Below are 17,054 nucleotides of genomic sequence, written 5' to 3' on the forward strand. Positions count from 1 at the left end.
AATGAATAACTGACGCAAAAAAAAAATGATAAATCGTCGAGTCATGTACAATACGTGAATTGGTCTGCCAAAAGAACAGATGGAGAACAAAAATGATTGGAATGCTTGCGGTCTTTCGAAGAATAAACAAATTATCGCTCATTCAATAAAAAAATTTTATTTGACAGTAAAAAATTACGAACTTTGCTGATTTTCTTTTTTCCTGTAGCATTATGGATATTAAATTAATGGATAGATTTTTTCAGAAGGCCACAGGCATGTTCTTAATCGAAATCTCTTTATGGTTCCACACCGGGTCCCTTTAACCCTGAAACGTAAATTCATTCAGTCTTCGCTGTTTTCGCTGTTTTAATACTATGTACATAGGCGTTTAAAATTTCAAATTTTCTTAATAGAATAAAACGTGATAGTTTCATCGAATATTTCAGAACATTCTTTTGTAAAAAGCTATTGTTGAGAATCTTGGGTGTAAGAGGGTTAGGCGAAAGTACACAATGGTTGAAGAAAGTGTTTGAATATTTACCGTAGAAAACTTCTATGCATAGGATTACATATGTTATGTATATAATAAGACAATTCAAGTTTCATAATTGATTAACTTACAATTTTATTCTCTGTTACGATACGTTTTCACGATTTCAAAGAAAAAAAGATTTCTTTACAACAATAGATACAACCACTATTTTGACTATTTAAATTTTATTTTGCGCTCTCTGCGAAATATTTACACATATACTCGTACGGTTTCTATGTACAGTTTCATACAGTTTCATTTGTTTCACACTTTATCACCAGTATAGTTATAATAGTTGTATCTTATTACGGTACTAATGAAATTCTAAACTGTTTCCTAGACATATAACACATGAGGCACATATAACACAATATTCATAAAACATTTCTACAAGTGTTCGAACACTTTCTCGGGCCACTGTATTGATCTTCTCGATTGTGATAATGATTTTCTTGACTGAGAGATGAGAATTGGAAAGACTGGTTACACTTTGTTTTACCTTTAATTGAATCGTTAGCGACGTAGTGGATCGAGAAAATTGCGAAACGTTTCTTGATCGATTGGCGGGGGGTGGGAAATGGAGTAGGCAATAGTTGCGAGGCGACAATGGGAGACTTTACTTCTCTTTATTATCTGCGGATTATCCGATCGATTCCTTTTGATTACCACGTTATGTAGCGATTACCGAACGAACAATAAATATAATAACTTTATCCGTAATCCATTGCCCACGGATCTGCTCGATATTTATCGAATTCTTCAGGGTTAAAGCGACTGAGTATCTTCTTAAAAACGTTTCTACGAAACCATACTCGTTGTATAATCGTCAATTTCGCGAAGAGAGAAAGGGTTACAAGCGTAACGAACACGTGCGTGTCTGCGTGTACGACTGGGTAATAAAATAAACGACCGTATAAATGAAGATGTATGATAGAAACGAAAGTGCAAAAGAGCGAAAGAATGTCGAAAAGATGGAGAGACTCTCACATAGGCAACGTAAGGAAAACAATATATTGATTATATTGCGTGGTACGAACAGAACTGTGATATTTTATTGTATAAATTTACGGAGGACAAAGAAAAAAAAAAAGATGAAGAAGATGAAGAAAAAAAAAATATGAAGAACAAATCTCTAAACGGATATACTTATACGGTAGTAGAAACGCGCGCGGGATATTACTGTATTTTACAAAGAAGTGCATCCTTAAGCCATTTAAAAGAAAAGAAAAGAACAAAAAAAGAGGGAAAAAGAGAAAAGGGGGAAAAAAAGAGAAAAGGGAGAAGAAAACGGACGCGATCATACGCAATAGCGTGCGCGCGTCTAGGCCGGGTATCCCTTTTCGAAGTTTGAGTTTCACGTCAGCTTCCGCTTTACGAACGAACCGCCTCGCGGAAGCTCTCGCGGGGGCAAATAACCAAAGGAGCTTCTGTAATAATTAACGAAGAAAAGCTTCTCAAAGAGTTCAATCGAAGAATTAAAACGACGCCCTCTGTCCGGTCCATTCTCGGCTTTAAAAGGAATACCCGGCGATTTTCGGGCCAATCGTGAAGCCCTAGCGTCTAATCGTTTCCTGTTTGTAAAGTATATATATAGATATATAATATAGATATATTATATATGAATTAAATGTTTGATAAGAGAGAAAGAGAGCGTGAGAAGGAAGTGAAAGAAGCGAAAGTGCGATACGATGAACCGATCAAGATCCGATTGCAACGTTATTCGTGAACGATTTTAAAACAGACATACTCAGATACATACACGTGGTCTCGTGCATACAGACGTCTACATACACATACACATACACATACACACACACACACACACACACTCTGTTTAATAGTTTATATAGAGTAAGTAAAATACGCTGAATTACATCTGTAAAGTCTCGAACGGAAGATCACATTTTTTCGCGTTTACTCTAATCGTCCCTCGCCCGAGCCCCAAGAATAAAAATGGAGAAAGAATGTCGAAGAATACCGTGTTTCCTAATCCCCTGCCGATCGAGAAAACCTGAGAGACAGAGAGAGGGGGAAAGTGAATGGAATGATTCGAAGGTATAGAGAAATTGACTGATTCGGTTTTAATGTTGCTGTAAAATCTCGTAAATTTGCAAGGGGCGGTATTTTTTACTTTCGTTTGAATATCGGAGTTAAATTATGTATAGCATCGGTGTGAAATATTTCCAGTAATTTTAAGAAATTATATAGACAGTTTTTAATGAATATCATGTTCTATAACAGTTTTCTTTTTTGTTTCTGTTTTTCTAATATAGATGCAAATTAAAGATAGAAACGTACAACGAACAGAATGCAAGAAAGATTTTATAGTAAAGCGGGTAAGGATAATGCAAGTTTTGAAATTTGAAAAGTAAAGTTTGCGATATTTTACAGCGATATTATTTAAGGATACGAAGAATGAAACGAAATCAGGTGTTACTACAAATTACGTAGAAGAGAAGAGGAAGTGACAGCGTAAACTGCGACCGGTGAATTCTCAGACAAAGATCACGGGATTTCGATGCCCGTTTGAAAATGTTTAAACAGCGAGGAATACTTCGACGATGCTTGGAGAGAAGAAATTTTACAATTTTTCCTTGACATGAGAAACATTCGCTGGCCACCAAGTGGCGGAATATTTTAATAAATGAAGGGGAAATCCACCTGAATTTCGCTCCAATCCGTCTAACGCGAATCTCCACGGTGTATGTAATAATTTTTCCTTAATAAAACACATTGGTTAAAAGCCAGAAGTACTCCATAATCTTAAGAAAATGAAAAACCATTAATAAACAGAGAAACCGTCACAGAAAAATTCTATATAATCCACGATCCTTAAATCTGAATCCTTTCATAATCCAAAGTAAGTACCTCCAGTGCACGTTGTTCTTAATCAGAGAATAAATAAAAATAACTTCGCGAAAGGTAACAAAAAGATTTACGAAACATGCTCTCGAAGTGTTCCACGAGACTGAAAGGCCTGAAAATTTAAATAATCAAAGTCTTTCGTGTTCACCGTGTCGCAGTCTACATCCACAAAACCAATTTCATCCCCTAACGACATCGCTCGCAAGAACTCGTCGTTCGAACGCAAAATCCAGTAATTTTCTGATCCCTGGAACGATGCGAAAAATCAGGAACCATTCTCCACGATAGATAGATCATAAAACGAGAGGAACAGTGACGAAACTCGTGCTATTAATTAATAAACCGTCGGCGTGTACGCATGAACGTGATACAACGAACCGAGACGATCATCGTTCCACTAAACGTTTTGAATATTATAAAAATAGAAAAAGAAAAAAAGAGAGATCATGGAACGTTGCTCGTCCTGAAACAAGAAACGATCGCAGACTGAATAAAATGAGAGGAACCGTGCGTTTTTCGTTTTCTTTCTAACGCGAGCACGACAACGGTACAAAAGAATTAAAAACTAAATAAAGGGAAGAAAATGAGAAAACGAAGATGAAGATGCTCGTGCGTTCTCGTGAAGCGAAATTCGTACAAGGAACCGGGTCCTTTTCAATGATCCAAAGGTTTCGTGATAGTCTTTATAAAAATCGTTGAACAAAAGCTCCTGGAGAACGTTTTTCTGTACGAATTTCGCGAGAGAAGCCTCATTGGTTGCAGCGAATCCTGTTCGAGGACGAAGAACGACGATCTGCGGAGGAGTTAATGGAATTTACAAGGGACTATAAAGGAACATCGAATAGCGGATGCGTCTTTCTTGGTCCTTGATAGTCTGGTGAAGCAAAGTATCGCAAAAAATGGAACCGGTGTTGTATTCATAATCGATTTTCAGAGTTTTTCGCGACCATTTCTTCTTGATCCCCTCTGTCTCGCGCAGACAGACCTTGTAAAACAAACCCCCAATCATCGACACTAACTGTTCGTCCTTTTTAACAAATATAACAAAACTTACGTCTTACTAATCGAGATCGACAATCCGGAAAGCCATAGCAGTTGATTTTTAATTTATAGATCAATGAAATTAGAGAGTTCAGCCATTTTGACCATTGATAGAACTGCTACGGTATTCTGTGTTTGCAAAGTGTTTCATAATTCCTTTCCAAATGATTTTCACTTCAAAATATCTTTAGGCATATTTTTATCCCAATTTTAACAAAAGGGATAATTTTATTTAATGTAGAGATAATAAAGGAAATTTTAATTTATTAATTTGGTGTTTCAATGGAGAGAAAGGGTTAATTATTATTTTCTTTTTTCTTTTTAATTAAAATGATATTTATTTTCTTGATAATTATAGTATTCATAAATTAGATTTTAGAGATAAAAAAATGTTAAAATAAAAGAGGTTTGTTATACCTTTTTAAGAAACGAGTGAATAAAAAGTTATTCAATTTTAAATCCCGCGAAATATTGAATTTAGTACCAAATAGCGTACACAGGTGGCGCATGATTTCGAATAATTCTACGTCGACATCTTTGCAAGAATGCAGCAAACTAAATGCATCGATGCAACACGTCGGTATAGTAGAAAATACATGTGCTTGCACCGCGCATGCGAGTAACCAAATATATATCATAACTAAGGGGAAATGTCATGCATAATCAGCTGGTCAAATATAGGTGAAAAGATGGCGGGCGTGCAACTTGATGTCAGGTATCAAAAGAAACAACTTTAACACGCTGTTCACTGGCTGTGTCGACAATATTTTGTTGCAAATGTGTAAATAGATAATTGCTGTACATGATGGCATTTCTCGAGGTTAGTCTCACATTTTATTCGAACATTTGATACATCGTATTTTCTATGTCGTGTACATAACCCCCCCTCACACAAAAACGCATTTATCTTTTAGTGGAGACGCTTCAATTTTTTTGATCTTAAAAAAGAAGTTGACGGCGGGAAAATAGCCACGGCACTTGGTGTGAGTATTCATCGACTGAAATCCGATTTTTTCTGACATGATATTTGGTTATAGGTTAAGGCTATCGTGTTCGATGTATATTGTATGCTCTGTTGATTAGGACGCCCAAGTGACAGCAGCTACGAGCGGTAACGGGACTCTAGTATTCGGAGATTATGCAGGCAATGTGCATTTAGTGAATAGAACTTACGATGTTACCACATTTCGTGCTTATGATGTCACATTAACGCTAGCTCAACAAGTCCAACATTCCACTTTCTTGTTTACCGTTGGTGTTAGTATCATTGCATAATTGTTACACATTGATGCAGAAATATTTGTCATTAATGAAAAGTATGTTTCCTTAGGAAGATGAATCAGGTTGTAATCCTACCATAAAGGTCTGGAATTTAGCTAAACCAGATAAACAAGGCAATCCAACATGTCTTCGTATAAGTAGAGCTATACCAAGTTATAGAGCAGTTCCTGCAACTGCTCTATGTGTGCATACTAGTCTTACATTAATGGCTATTGGCTTTGGAGATGGCTCTATTATGCTATATAGGTAAAAATAATTAATTTTAATAACAATAATCTTCTAATTTTCAAACATATTTTAATACACAACTTTCAATCCTTAGGGGTGATTTAACTAGGGAAAGGAAAAACAAGATAAAAGTATTCGAACATACCAATTTTTCAGTTACTGGTTTAGCAATAAAATCTAGTGGCAAACAAACTCATTTATTTGTTGCTACACCAAATAGCGTTTTCGTATATAATATTACTGTTAAGGATCAAGAATTTAAATCTCCCTTGGACACTATGGGCTGTGCCAGAAAGTGTAGCGTTCTTGCAGAATCTATGCAAGATAGTCATTTCATGATTGGTCGTGATGATGTAATAACATTAATATAATTTTATTATGGAATGTATGTAATAAATATTTTTCTACTAATAAATTTGTATTACTTTAGGCAATTTATTGTTACACTCCAGATGGTAGAGGTCCTTGTTATGCAGCTGGCGGTCAAAAAATCATGTTAGAGTGGTTCAGAAGTTACCTAGTTATTATAGCAAAAGAAGCTGCGAATGATCCAAGAACAACAACTACCATTTCTGCAAAACCAAGGTAAGGAAATTTTACAGATTCATAATTTTTACAAATTCATTAAATATAAACTAATTTTTAAAATATCATATATTTATAGTACTATAGAACCAATACCTCCAGGAGTGGATAAGCATGTGATTACAGTACTTGATATACAAAACAAATGTATTGTTTTTTCTGCCCCAATGTTGTCTGTGCAAGCTGTTCTATCAGAATGGGGTGGATTTTTTATACTCAGTGGAGATAGTAAACTTTATCACTTAGATGAAAAAGACTTGCAATCGAAATTAGCATTACTTTTCAAGAAGAATTTATATGATATATCTATAAGGTAAGTAAATTTTGCCTTGAAGTTGTAAAAAATATTTCAATTATAATTTAATATTACATTATTTTTAGAATAGCTAAAAATCAACAATATGATGCTGAAGGTTTAGTCGATATATTCCGACAATACGGCGATCATTTATATTCAAAAGGGGATCATACTGGAGCGATAGAACAATATATTAAAACTATTGGAAAGTTAGAACCGTCATATGTAATTAGAAAATTTTTAGATTCTCAACACATAGATAATCTAACGACCTATTTGCAAGCTTTGCATAAAAATGGGCAGGCAACAGAAGATCATACAACTTTGCTATTGAATTGTTATACGAAACTCAATCATACAGATAAATTAAAAGAATTTATCATGGTAAACAAACTATGACTAATTTGGGTACAAAATTTATCGGTAATTTTTATGATTATGTTATATAATGATTTTAGACAAAGGATAGGGAGATTGATTTCGATGTCGAAATTGCAATAAAAGTTTGTCGTCAAGCATCGCCGGAGGATGCTTTGCTGCTTGCAAAAAAACATAATCGTTACGAATGGTATCTTCGTATTCAAATAGAAGATAAACACGAGTACAAAAAGGCATTAGAATATATGGCTACTTTGGACTTTGAAGAAGTACGTTGATACATGAATTTAGACGTGCATCCAGATTCAATTTATTCGATTAATTTTGAACAATCTTTTAGGCAGAATCCAACATGAAGAAATATGGTACTATCCTGATAGAAAATGTGCCAGATGAATCAACGCAATTTTTGAAAGCCTTATGTACCAATTATAGGCCTTCCAATCAACCACTTGTAGATCAGGTAAAATTGAGGAATTAAAAAATAACAAACTTATATTGGTATGATAAAACATATACTTGTAATGACGTATTTGATTCAGGAAATGTTAGATGGTACTGTGGACCAACACATCGATAAAGCTAATCCAGAAGATTTTATTCACTTGTTTTTAAATAATTCAGAACGTCTCGTAGAATTCTTAGAGCACCTAGTAAAAATGAATACCAAGTTAGTATACCAAAATAAATAACAAGAAAAGTTCAATTTATATTCTACAAGCTAAATGTTTTAATACATAGGTGGAGCACTTTGGTATACAATACTTTAGTAGAACATTATCTTCATATTTGGTCAGCTTTGGATAATGATGTGGCAAAAGTACAATATGAACAGAAAATTGTACGACTTTTACAAAATTCGGAAGCGTGTTACGATAAAGATCAAATATTAATCTTATGCCATCAGCATAATTTCAGGCGTGGTTTACTCTTTCTTTATGAAGAAAGTAAATTGTAGGTTGAAGTAACTTACACAATCGATATTATACTTCAAAAATTTATTTTATAATGTATATTATATTATATATAGATACCAAGAGATATTACGATTCCATTTACGCGAAGGAGACAGTGAACAAATTTTAGCTATGTGCAAACGATTTGGACATCAAGATCCGAATTTATGGGTCCAAGCTTTATGGAGTGTTGCAAGAAATAAAGAAGCACCAACTAAACTTCTTGCAGACATACTAACCCACATAGGTATGTTTAAAATTTAATTTAATCATTCTAGTTTTTAACATTTTTAAGCAAAATTTATATTGGACAGGTCAAGAAAGGCTTTTGTCACCTTTGATGGTTCTTGATGCACTATCTACTTCACTTTCTTGTACCTTGGGCGATGTGAGAACCTATTTTAACAGTGTGTTACGAACAGAGCATAAACAAACACAAGCAGATATAGAATTATCCGAAAAGTATCAAGCTGATACTAAAAAGATACGAGAACAAATAGATTCAATTAAAAATAGTACTATTATCTTCCAAGGATCACGTTGCAGTGCGTGTCACCATCAGTTAGAACTTCCATCAGTACATTTTATGTGTCAGCATTCATATCATCAACAGTGAGTTCAGATTTTATATCATATTATGTATAATAATATTTTATGATATATTTTAACATATACAACGTTATTCTCGTAATAGCTGCTTTCAAAGATTCTCAGAGAATGAAAATGAATGTCCAGCTTGTTTACCAGACAATAAAAAATTGTTGGATATCATAAAAGCACAGGAACAATCAAAAGATCTTCATGAAACATTTCACAGTTTATTGGACCGAGCAGAGGATCCATTCTCATTAGTTGCTGATTACTTTGGTCGCGGAGTTTTTAAAAAATTAATGGTGATCACAGATAGCGACAAAATGTTGTCAGCGTCGGTGGCAAAGTTTGATGAATCAAAATTGAATTATGGGCCAGGAGCGGAAGCCAGAATCAGATTATCGGAGGGAAAGAACACAACGTTAGGTAAACAAAATTTTATTCGATTAAAAAAATTAATTTATTACTCTTTAAGATATAGCACAATTTTTTATACAAATCAAACATTTTATTATAGGAAAAACTGAAACTCATCGTTCGTATGATAATTATAATACAGTAGCGGATGATCGACTGCGATCTTATCCAAAATCAGATCTGTACTCTTCATCAGTAGAAACGAATATTTCTGGTACAATCAATGACATATCTAGTCCACGAGGAAATTCGAAGAAAGCTGTGCCAGTACCTATAAAGGAAGCCCGTATTCTAAACAGCACGACACCAAAATCATCTCCAGTTCAAAAATCGTACGTGCCACCAAAAACACCGATTGTACCATCGAATCCATTTGGAGCAGACGACTACGATGAATCGAAAAATCCATTTGCCGAAGACAAAGACGATGACACTACTAATCCTTTTAAAGATAACGACGACACAAATCCCTTTAAGAATAATGACGATGATGACTATAATAAGAACCTGAATCCTTTTGGTAGATAAATTATATTTATTATATTCAACTGTTTCAACCACTAAACTCATGAAGTACTAAAAAAGACAATTATGCGTTATTATTGACAAATAGGAACATTACAGCTTGCGAAGGAAAATATCGTAAATGTTATTGCCATATATAAAATTGTAAATTCATTACATGAATCTTGCTTGGCTTTCACCAGTATAATCCCTCACAATTATTCAACCTAAGCGTATCATAAACTTTATATTGTTTTTTCTTTTTATACATAAATCACATAATAATATCTCTGGTGCTTTATGCAATTTGCAAATGAAACTATATATTCACGTAGAAAAATAAGATATATAATTGTATATTAAACAATTAATTGTACATATATTCATTTATTATTTTTTTTATATTTCAACATATATATTTTACAAAATGTCTGTTAAACAATCTCATTCAATAAGTTTTATAAAAAATATTTTACATTTTACAAAAAGATACATTTACCAAAGTGGTTTCCAAATAGCAATTAACAAATAAGTTATGCATAATATAAAAATACTAATCCAGTTATACATGATTTAAAATGTGTTTCCATTCACTTATTTGATCACTTATTCTAAAGGCATTCCAACTGTCTACAATTTCTGGAATTCGTGGTTTTATAGAAACAGGAGTACAATATTCCTCAGTAGATATAGGTGTAAAAAAGTCAGAGAGTATTGGCACAACATCTTTCTGTCTTGGCTCTGGATCTTTACTACGAGTTAATCTGCTTGGCAATTGATTTTCATTTATGGATAAGTCTACCAAATCTTTGTAAACTGCTTCATCAAGAGGGAAATCTAAAGCAGTAGAAACCTAAAACATAAGAGGATATTTTATGATCTTATAATTTAAGCCATCACTTTTTTACTACCTTTCCATTTATAACATTTTTATACGGAGCTGGTAAATGTTCAATATCAGTTATAACTTTTTGTTTCTTCATTTCATTTAATTTATTAATTGTACACATAATAGAATTATATTCTGGTTTTGCCAATTTTCCTCCAGAAATAATTGGCTTTGTATGAATGTTTTCATCTGTTTCTAAAATTGCTAAATCATCTGGCTGACTGTGTGATACTCCTGGACCTATGTATGGCTGTATTTTAGGACCAATTATATCTCTTACAACTTTACTGTATTTATAACATGGCATAATATCACGAAGTTTTGAATTTAAATTCTTTTTTATTGTAATTGAACTAGATGTCTTCTGTGTGGCAGTTAACTTTTTTGTACCAGTGCCAGCAGAAGAAAGTCGATTCTTATGTTTTAAAATGTCTAAATCTGTGGATTTTGTAGTTACAGTTTTAATATTTTTTTTGACAACTGTTGATTTATTTTCTTTTTCTCTTCTACCTTTAGTGTAGTCTTTCTTTGAACCATTAGTTTTGTCAGAATTTTTTGATTTAAGTGTCTTGTCTAAACTTTCACTTTGTGCAATGGGAGAATCTGTAGAAACTGTTATGTCATTGTTTGGAAGTTTAATAGAAATTTTGGGAATATTAGCTTCTTTAATATTTGCTTTAATATTCTGACTATTGTTAGCATCATTTAAAGGATTCTGATTTTCTGTTTTGATAGTATTTTTATCCAAAGAGGACGAGGTTCCAATTGAACAAGGAGATGCACTAGCACGTAATGTGAAGTTTGATGCATTATCAACAAGCTTTGAATTTTTATTTTCCTGATTGCCAGATATTTCATTCGATTTCACTAATTTAACAGGTTTATCTAGTCTTACAACACTTAGGATTTTCGGCTTATTCTTAATACCATTTTGATCAGTCAAGCTTTTTAATTCTTTTGTTACCGATTTACCGGTATCCGGTTGACAAAATCTTACTTTTGGTCTCGCAAAAAATTTCGTATCCTTAGACATTATACAAAAATATAAAATTCTAAACTATTTTATTTGTAAGAACGTTAATAACGAAGTATAGTACAGTGGTCTGATATCAAAGTACTTATATGAATATTCAAAACATAACCTTTGCGACATAGAGCTTTTGAACGATGTCAAGAGCAGCTGTCACTGTTAGTATCTTTTGCAGCACTACCAATTTCTTAACAAAATTACAAAGTTCGTCATCTGGGATTTCCCGGCTTCAATATTTTTTTGCAATTCTCAACTTACAAAGATAGGTTAGTTATCGAAAAGACCATAGCGCTTAGCGCTCGTCCATTGTTAGGATCGCAATTTGTTCAACAATTGATTTCCTGTATAGTTGTTTAGCGACAATTAAGAATACTTTGAGAGAACATGGAACCTTATGAGGTAATTTATTTCCTATTATACATAGTGTCTCGTTATGAAGACATTCATTATAGTAGGTTAGAATAATACGATTTATTACAAACTTGCATAATGTTTTCATTCATTTAACAGAATCCTGATTTTCTTCCACTAGAAAATTTAAAACTAACGATTAAAACCAATGGTATTGTCCAAAAGGTTGATGCTTTGGTACGTACATAAATAGCAATATGTTTGTGGATATATCAATTGATATTTGCCAAGCTTTTAATTAATAAATCTTACTACTTTGGTATTATATGAGTTTTTCATACATCTCCAAATCACTTTTCATATTTAATAATAATTTGTTAACAAATTCTCATATGTATTAATATCTATGAAATTAGAAAAGTGTTATCATAAATGTTAAATAAGTTGTTTCTTTCTATGTGGCAATCGTTTTAGAGTAAAATATGGGCAAGTGACCACTATTTTTTACATTATGAACCTCCTAACATATATAATGATGATGGATCTGAAATTTTGGGAGCAAAACTACGATGGATAGAAATTGTCAATTATATGATCAATGATTTAAAATGGTTACTCAGCCTTCCATTTTATAGGTAAGCATAATTAGTAACAACAGTACTGTTGAAAATGTTCAATAATTCTTCTATGAAATTATAATCAAATTTGCAATTAAATTATTGGAAGCTTCCTTTTAACATATACAATATACATTTATATATATTATATATTTATATATCTCTTATTTAGATTTTGGTCAAATATTGTGTTTAATACTTCAGTATTAGATACATTGGTATCTTTTCTACAAGATGCACCACCATTCTATGCTTTAGAAAATTTTCCAAATTGTCCAGAAATGTTGGAACTTCTAGAAACACTAAGTCACTATGTACTTATAATTTTTGCACGACTTGCCACAAATAAAGAAAGTCCTGAAGAATATATGAACCGTCCATTTCTTGGAAATTTATTATATGACAAATACATATTTACGGTACCCATCATCTTTGATCTTTGTCAACTTTATGGTCGAGAAAATGCAAAAATAATAGAAAGAATTTTAAACTCTTTATTTACACTAGAACCGCAATATAATAATGATCTTCAAAAAGCTGTTCCTTGTCTTATAGAGGTGAGGTATTATATACAATATATAGAACAGCTAATGTTTCATCAAAACAGAATTAAATATAAGTGTTGTTAGTTTAGGCCTTTGAAAATGTTGAAAGAAAATTTGGTAGTGATTCTATACATACCAATGAAGCAGTTTCATTGTCAAAGCAGGATACTAATTCCTCGAAGCTTACATTATTCCAGTTGGAAGATATGATATTATATGTTCTAGATATATCATCAACTGTTGGTGTATTTTTAATAAATTATTCTCCAGCAGTGAGTATATTTCACACAGTGGATTTTATGAATAAGTAAGTTAAACTAATTAAACTATATCCTTATTTGTTCTAAGTGTTCTGAATAGTTTATTTTATCATTTATCATTAGACTTGTTTCAGTATATGAAAGCACAATACCTGAGATGTATAAAATATTAAAGAACTTAGCATATAACGATGAAAATATGCCGAAATATATAGAATTAAAGCATCGTCTGGATGTAACAAGGATTGAAATTTTGAAGCTTTTTCGTATTATTATATATGAACCCATATTGACTATTCAAGAAAATTTGTAAGTGTATATGTATATTTAAATTACAAAGTATAATACATCCAATATATAATATACTATGATTATAACATTATGTTTAGAAGTACGATAAGCGAACCAGAGGTAAAGGAACGAGTGGACGAATATCTTAATTTATTAACCTTAGCAATTTCTGAAAAAGAATTTATTACAGATTATGATCAGTTTTATCCTGTTAGATTAGATTTGACTATATTATCGAATATTTGTCCTGATGCGTATCCTTTTGTTAATGTAGTACGATTATGATTGCAATGATCGACAGATAAATATATGGTAATATCTTTTTATACTTAACAAATATTATTTAGTGATACAATAAAATATAATTATATTGTGAAATCAGTCAATACAATTATTGGAAGACCCAATGTTCCAGATACTAGTTTTTCTAGTAACGTAAATGTAAGTTTGAGAAATGGCTTAAAAATTATATTTTGATGAAGCTTTTACATAATATTACCTTTTCATAGGAACCTGTAGCTGTAGCTGGACCTAGTGGTATTTTAAGTCAGACAACTATATCTGAAAACATAAAACCTTTAAATGAGAAACAAACTGTGGCAAAGAATTCTATTGAATTGGCTGTTCTTATTTCTGATGTTAAAGATATTTTAAATCATCTAGATGAAGGTTTTATTGAGGTAATTATTTCAATATGAAAGAATTGCGTGCATTTAACAACGTTTATTTTACAGGCAAGTTTGGAGTATTACAATTATGATAGTGCAGCTGTGGTACATGCCGTACTAGAAGATTCATTACCAACAGAATTAAAAGAATTGATGAAATTAGGGCCATTACAAATGCCTAGTGCATTACCAACCTATACAGTAAGAACATTTTATTATTTGAATCATGATACATAATCTAGTATAAACAATGTAAATATTCTTACTATTTTTCAAGGAAACTTCAGTTAAGGATATAGCTAGTGGTATTGAAAGACTGGATATTAATATGCTTGATAATTTAAAGGGTGATGATATATATGTTAAAAAATCTAAAGAAATCATAGATGTACCTAAAGATTACATAACTAAAAAGTAAGGATTCAAAGTTACTCTGAATAATACATATAACACATATAAAAATATATATTTGTAGATAACAAGAATATAAACAAAATTTGTTACAGTTACAGTCTTGTCGAAGATGTATACGATGACGAGTATGATGACACTTATGATAATAGCGACATACGTGGTACACAGGATGGTTCGACTGAAGCAGATTTAAGGCCTTTTACTATACCTAGAGTTTGTATTTATATAATTCGGTTAAATTACAGTCTTTTCTAACACTATTAACATAATTATATAAAAATTAACGAACAATAATTTTAGGTTCTTCGCGAGAAACAAAAGATTGAAACTGAAGAAGTTGAAACGGAGTCAGAAGATGAAGATGTAAGGAATGACCAAAATGTTAGAGACTGCTTTATACAAAATCCAGAAGAGGTACGCGCTAGAGCAGAACAACAAAGGCAAATGCGAAGTGGAAGAGGTGCACCAAATGTAATAGGTATATTTGTCAATTTTTATAAAGTGCTGAATATAATTTAATAGTTACACTTAAATACAGCATGCATTATTAGTGTTTTTTATCAGTTCTAATATTAAAATGATTCTGTTTTCGTATGTGCAGGTAATCCTAAAGGTCAAGGACAAGAGAAAACTGTGTTATACAATAGACAGCAAAAGAACACCAAGAAGGCGGAACGCGCTAATCACAATCGTCGTTCTGGTGCCCAGTGGAAACGAAATCAAGGAATGGTTCCATCCTAAATCTATCTATACTTTTACAATATGAATGTAAATACTGCCATGTGATAAATACATTCGTACCTATGTTAATTTTATAGATTCAGTATTTAAATTATCACAACTTTGTTAAGATATTTGTTTAGGAAATTTTTATGATTCTTAATGATCTTTAACTATTGTAAGAGCTCTTATTCTATTCATTTGATTAGTCACTGCTTGTTGGTATTCATCTTCAGGTACCATAGCGCTGGATGGCGATCCTGAAGTGTTTGGTACTGGCATTAAATGTGTAAATAAATGAGTTGCACTCCCATAGTAATCTAATTGTATCATAATTAAAGCATGTATGCTAGGTTTAATATATTCCAATCTCTTGTCTAAAAACATTGGTAATTCTACAAGTAATTGAGCATGTACAGTCTTCAAGTCCTTAGCAGCTGCTTCTTCTGTCCTGCGTTCTCTTTCTAACTTTGCAATATGATTAGCAGTTCTGTCTTTTTTCTCTTGCAATTTTTTGACACGATTATAAGAGTTTTTCCAAGTTGTCACCAGTTCCTCACGCTTGGCAATTGCTGCGGCTATTAGAATGAATTCATCTCGTAATTTTTTTAATGGTTCTATGAAAGTTTTCTGACAGAGAGCTGCCATTTCTTGCACTGTTTTTCCAATCTAGTAAATGAGCAAAATTTTCATGATATTTCTTATCATGTAAAAACAATCTGTAAACTTACCTGTGTTGTTACTGAATGGTAATTTTCCACTACTTTTCTGAATTCATCACTAAGATGTGCTAAACCACAAGTTGTTAAATTTAATGTCAACCTTTGGTCTGCTCGATCTAAATTTACCACAGCTTCTATATATTTTTTCATTTCCTTTGTTAATTTCCTAATTGTATCTTCAACGCTTGAAAAACAAATAAGAAATTTTTAAATATACAAAATTTTTTAATAGATTTCAATACATCATGGCAACAAGTATTTTAACAATAAATATACATACTAAATGAGTCTTTGAACTGCAATATCTAATTCTCTGTCTTCTGAATAAGTTAATAGAGGTGGTGCTGCTGTAGGCCTCTGTGTCAAATGATTTTTCTTCAAAGGATTCCTGTTTACATTGTAATATTATTTAGAGGTGTTGTAACCTATTAGACCCTTAACCTATTAGGTTAATAAATAATTATAAACGATATTACTTACCACGTCATATTATTGCCGTAATTTAACAAATCTTCATAATATTATACTTCACCAATCAAAGTTGTTTTACATGAATAGATTATTACGATTATTCGTTAAGAAAACATTGAACACAGTGACGTACATAGCAATTCTGAGTCTTATCGTTACTAATCTAGTACTCAATAGATAAAATACAAGATAAAATGATTTATATATTTTCATATTTCATTATGTTCATTTTTTTAATCTTATCAATAAATATTTAAAGAAATTATGTAATGGAAAAAAGTTGACTCTTTTTCTATTCAAATTTAACATAATACTTCTTAACCTCAACTGTCATATTTCTAACATCGGCTTAACGTTTAAATCTAACACACTTGCAATATAAACATGTTTTTTCTCTTTTCTTTTTAAAGGATTTTAT

At 31.9% G+C, this 17,054-nt stretch overlaps 4 protein-coding genes across 4 annotated transcripts; 2 read left to right on the forward strand and 2 right to left on the reverse strand.

Moving 5' to 3' along the window:
- Positions 1-5,078: 5,078 nt before the first annotated feature.
- Positions 5,079-10,040, forward strand: LOC132913568 (vacuolar protein sorting-associated protein 11 homolog). Its single transcript, XM_060971999.1, has 16 exons — positions 5,079-5,240; positions 5,335-5,403; positions 5,504-5,677; positions 5,751-5,947; positions 6,024-6,282; positions 6,360-6,514; positions 6,594-6,827; positions 6,896-7,196; positions 7,271-7,459; positions 7,531-7,653; positions 7,733-7,860; positions 7,932-8,144; positions 8,221-8,393; positions 8,461-8,758; positions 8,841-9,163; positions 9,255-10,040. Exons 1-16 carry the CDS (start codon positions 5,223-5,225, stop codon positions 9,680-9,682), a joined length of 3,282 nt encoding a protein of 1,093 aa, XP_060827982.1. The 5' UTR covers positions 5,079-5,222; the 3' UTR covers positions 9,683-10,040.
- On the reverse strand, positions 10,030-11,580 carry LOC132913570 (uncharacterized). The gene is made up of 2 exons (XM_060972001.1): positions 10,570-11,580; positions 10,030-10,511 (listed from the first exon to the last, which is right to left on the reverse strand). The coding sequence occupies exons 1-2, from the start codon at positions 11,578-11,580 to the stop codon at positions 10,221-10,223; spliced, it is 1,302 nt and encodes a 433-aa protein (XP_060827984.1). The 3' UTR covers positions 10,030-10,220.
- A 133-nt stretch (positions 11,581-11,713) lies between these two features.
- Positions 11,714-15,533, forward strand: LOC132913569 (activating signal cointegrator 1 complex subunit 2). The gene is made up of 15 exons (XM_060972000.1): positions 11,714-11,843; positions 11,927-11,976; positions 12,088-12,165; positions 12,403-12,563; positions 12,718-13,102; positions 13,180-13,397; positions 13,474-13,659; positions 13,740-13,895; positions 13,989-14,082; positions 14,151-14,321; positions 14,376-14,510; positions 14,587-14,723; positions 14,816-14,936; positions 15,024-15,201; positions 15,325-15,533. Exons 2-15 carry the CDS (start codon positions 11,962-11,964, stop codon positions 15,462-15,464), a joined length of 2,175 nt encoding a protein of 724 aa, XP_060827983.1. The 5' UTR covers positions 11,714-11,843; positions 11,927-11,961; the 3' UTR covers positions 15,465-15,533.
- Positions 14,757-16,948, reverse strand: LOC132913571 (bridging integrator 3-like). The gene is made up of 4 exons (XM_060972002.1): positions 16,646-16,948; positions 16,446-16,553; positions 16,175-16,349; positions 14,757-16,112 (listed from the first exon to the last, which is right to left on the reverse strand). Exons 1-4 carry the CDS (start codon positions 16,651-16,653, stop codon positions 15,603-15,605), a joined length of 801 nt encoding a protein of 266 aa, XP_060827985.1. The 5' UTR covers positions 16,654-16,948; the 3' UTR covers positions 14,757-15,602.
- Between the last annotated feature and the right edge of the window lie 106 nt (positions 16,949-17,054).

The sequence above is a fragment of the Bombus pascuorum genome, chromosome 13, assembly GCF_905332965.1.
Source record: "Bombus pascuorum chromosome 13, iyBomPasc1.1, whole genome shotgun sequence".
Taxonomy (NCBI): domain Eukaryota; kingdom Metazoa; phylum Arthropoda; class Insecta; order Hymenoptera; family Apidae; genus Bombus; species Bombus pascuorum.

Excerpts from the sequence above, each read along its gene's own strand:
- LOC132913570 (XM_060972001.1), bottom strand. The coding sequence starts at position 11,580 with ATGTCTAAGGATACGAAATTTTTTGCGAGACCAAAAGTAAGATTTTGT. Across the intron at positions 10,512-10,569 it reads AAAATGTTATAAATGGAAAG|GTTTCTACTGCTTTAGATTT; the intron begins GTAGTAAAAAAG and ends CTTATGTTTTAG.
- LOC132913571 (XM_060972002.1), bottom strand. Across the intron at positions 16,350-16,445 it reads GCAGTTCAAAGACTCATTTA|CGTTGAAGATACAATTAGGA; the intron begins GTATGTATATTT and ends TTGTTTTTCAAG. Across the intron at positions 16,113-16,174 it reads ACCATTCAGTAACAACACAG|ATTGGAAAAACAGTGCAAGA; the intron begins GTAAGTTTACAG and ends CTCATTTACTAG.
- LOC132913569 (XM_060972000.1), top strand. Across the intron at positions 13,103-13,179 it reads CTGTTCCTTGTCTTATAGAG|GCCTTTGAAAATGTTGAAAG; the intron begins GTGAGGTATTAT and ends TTGTTAGTTTAG. Across the intron at positions 13,398-13,473 it reads ACAGTGGATTTTATGAATAA|ACTTGTTTCAGTATATGAAA; the intron begins GTAAGTTAAACT and ends ATTTATCATTAG.
- LOC132913568 (XM_060971999.1), top strand. Across the intron at positions 6,828-6,895 it reads TTATATGATATATCTATAAG|AATAGCTAAAAATCAACAAT; the intron begins GTAAGTAAATTT and ends CATTATTTTTAG. Across the intron at positions 7,861-7,931 it reads CTAGTAAAAATGAATACCAA|GTGGAGCACTTTGGTATACA; the intron begins GTTAGTATACCA and ends TTTAATACATAG.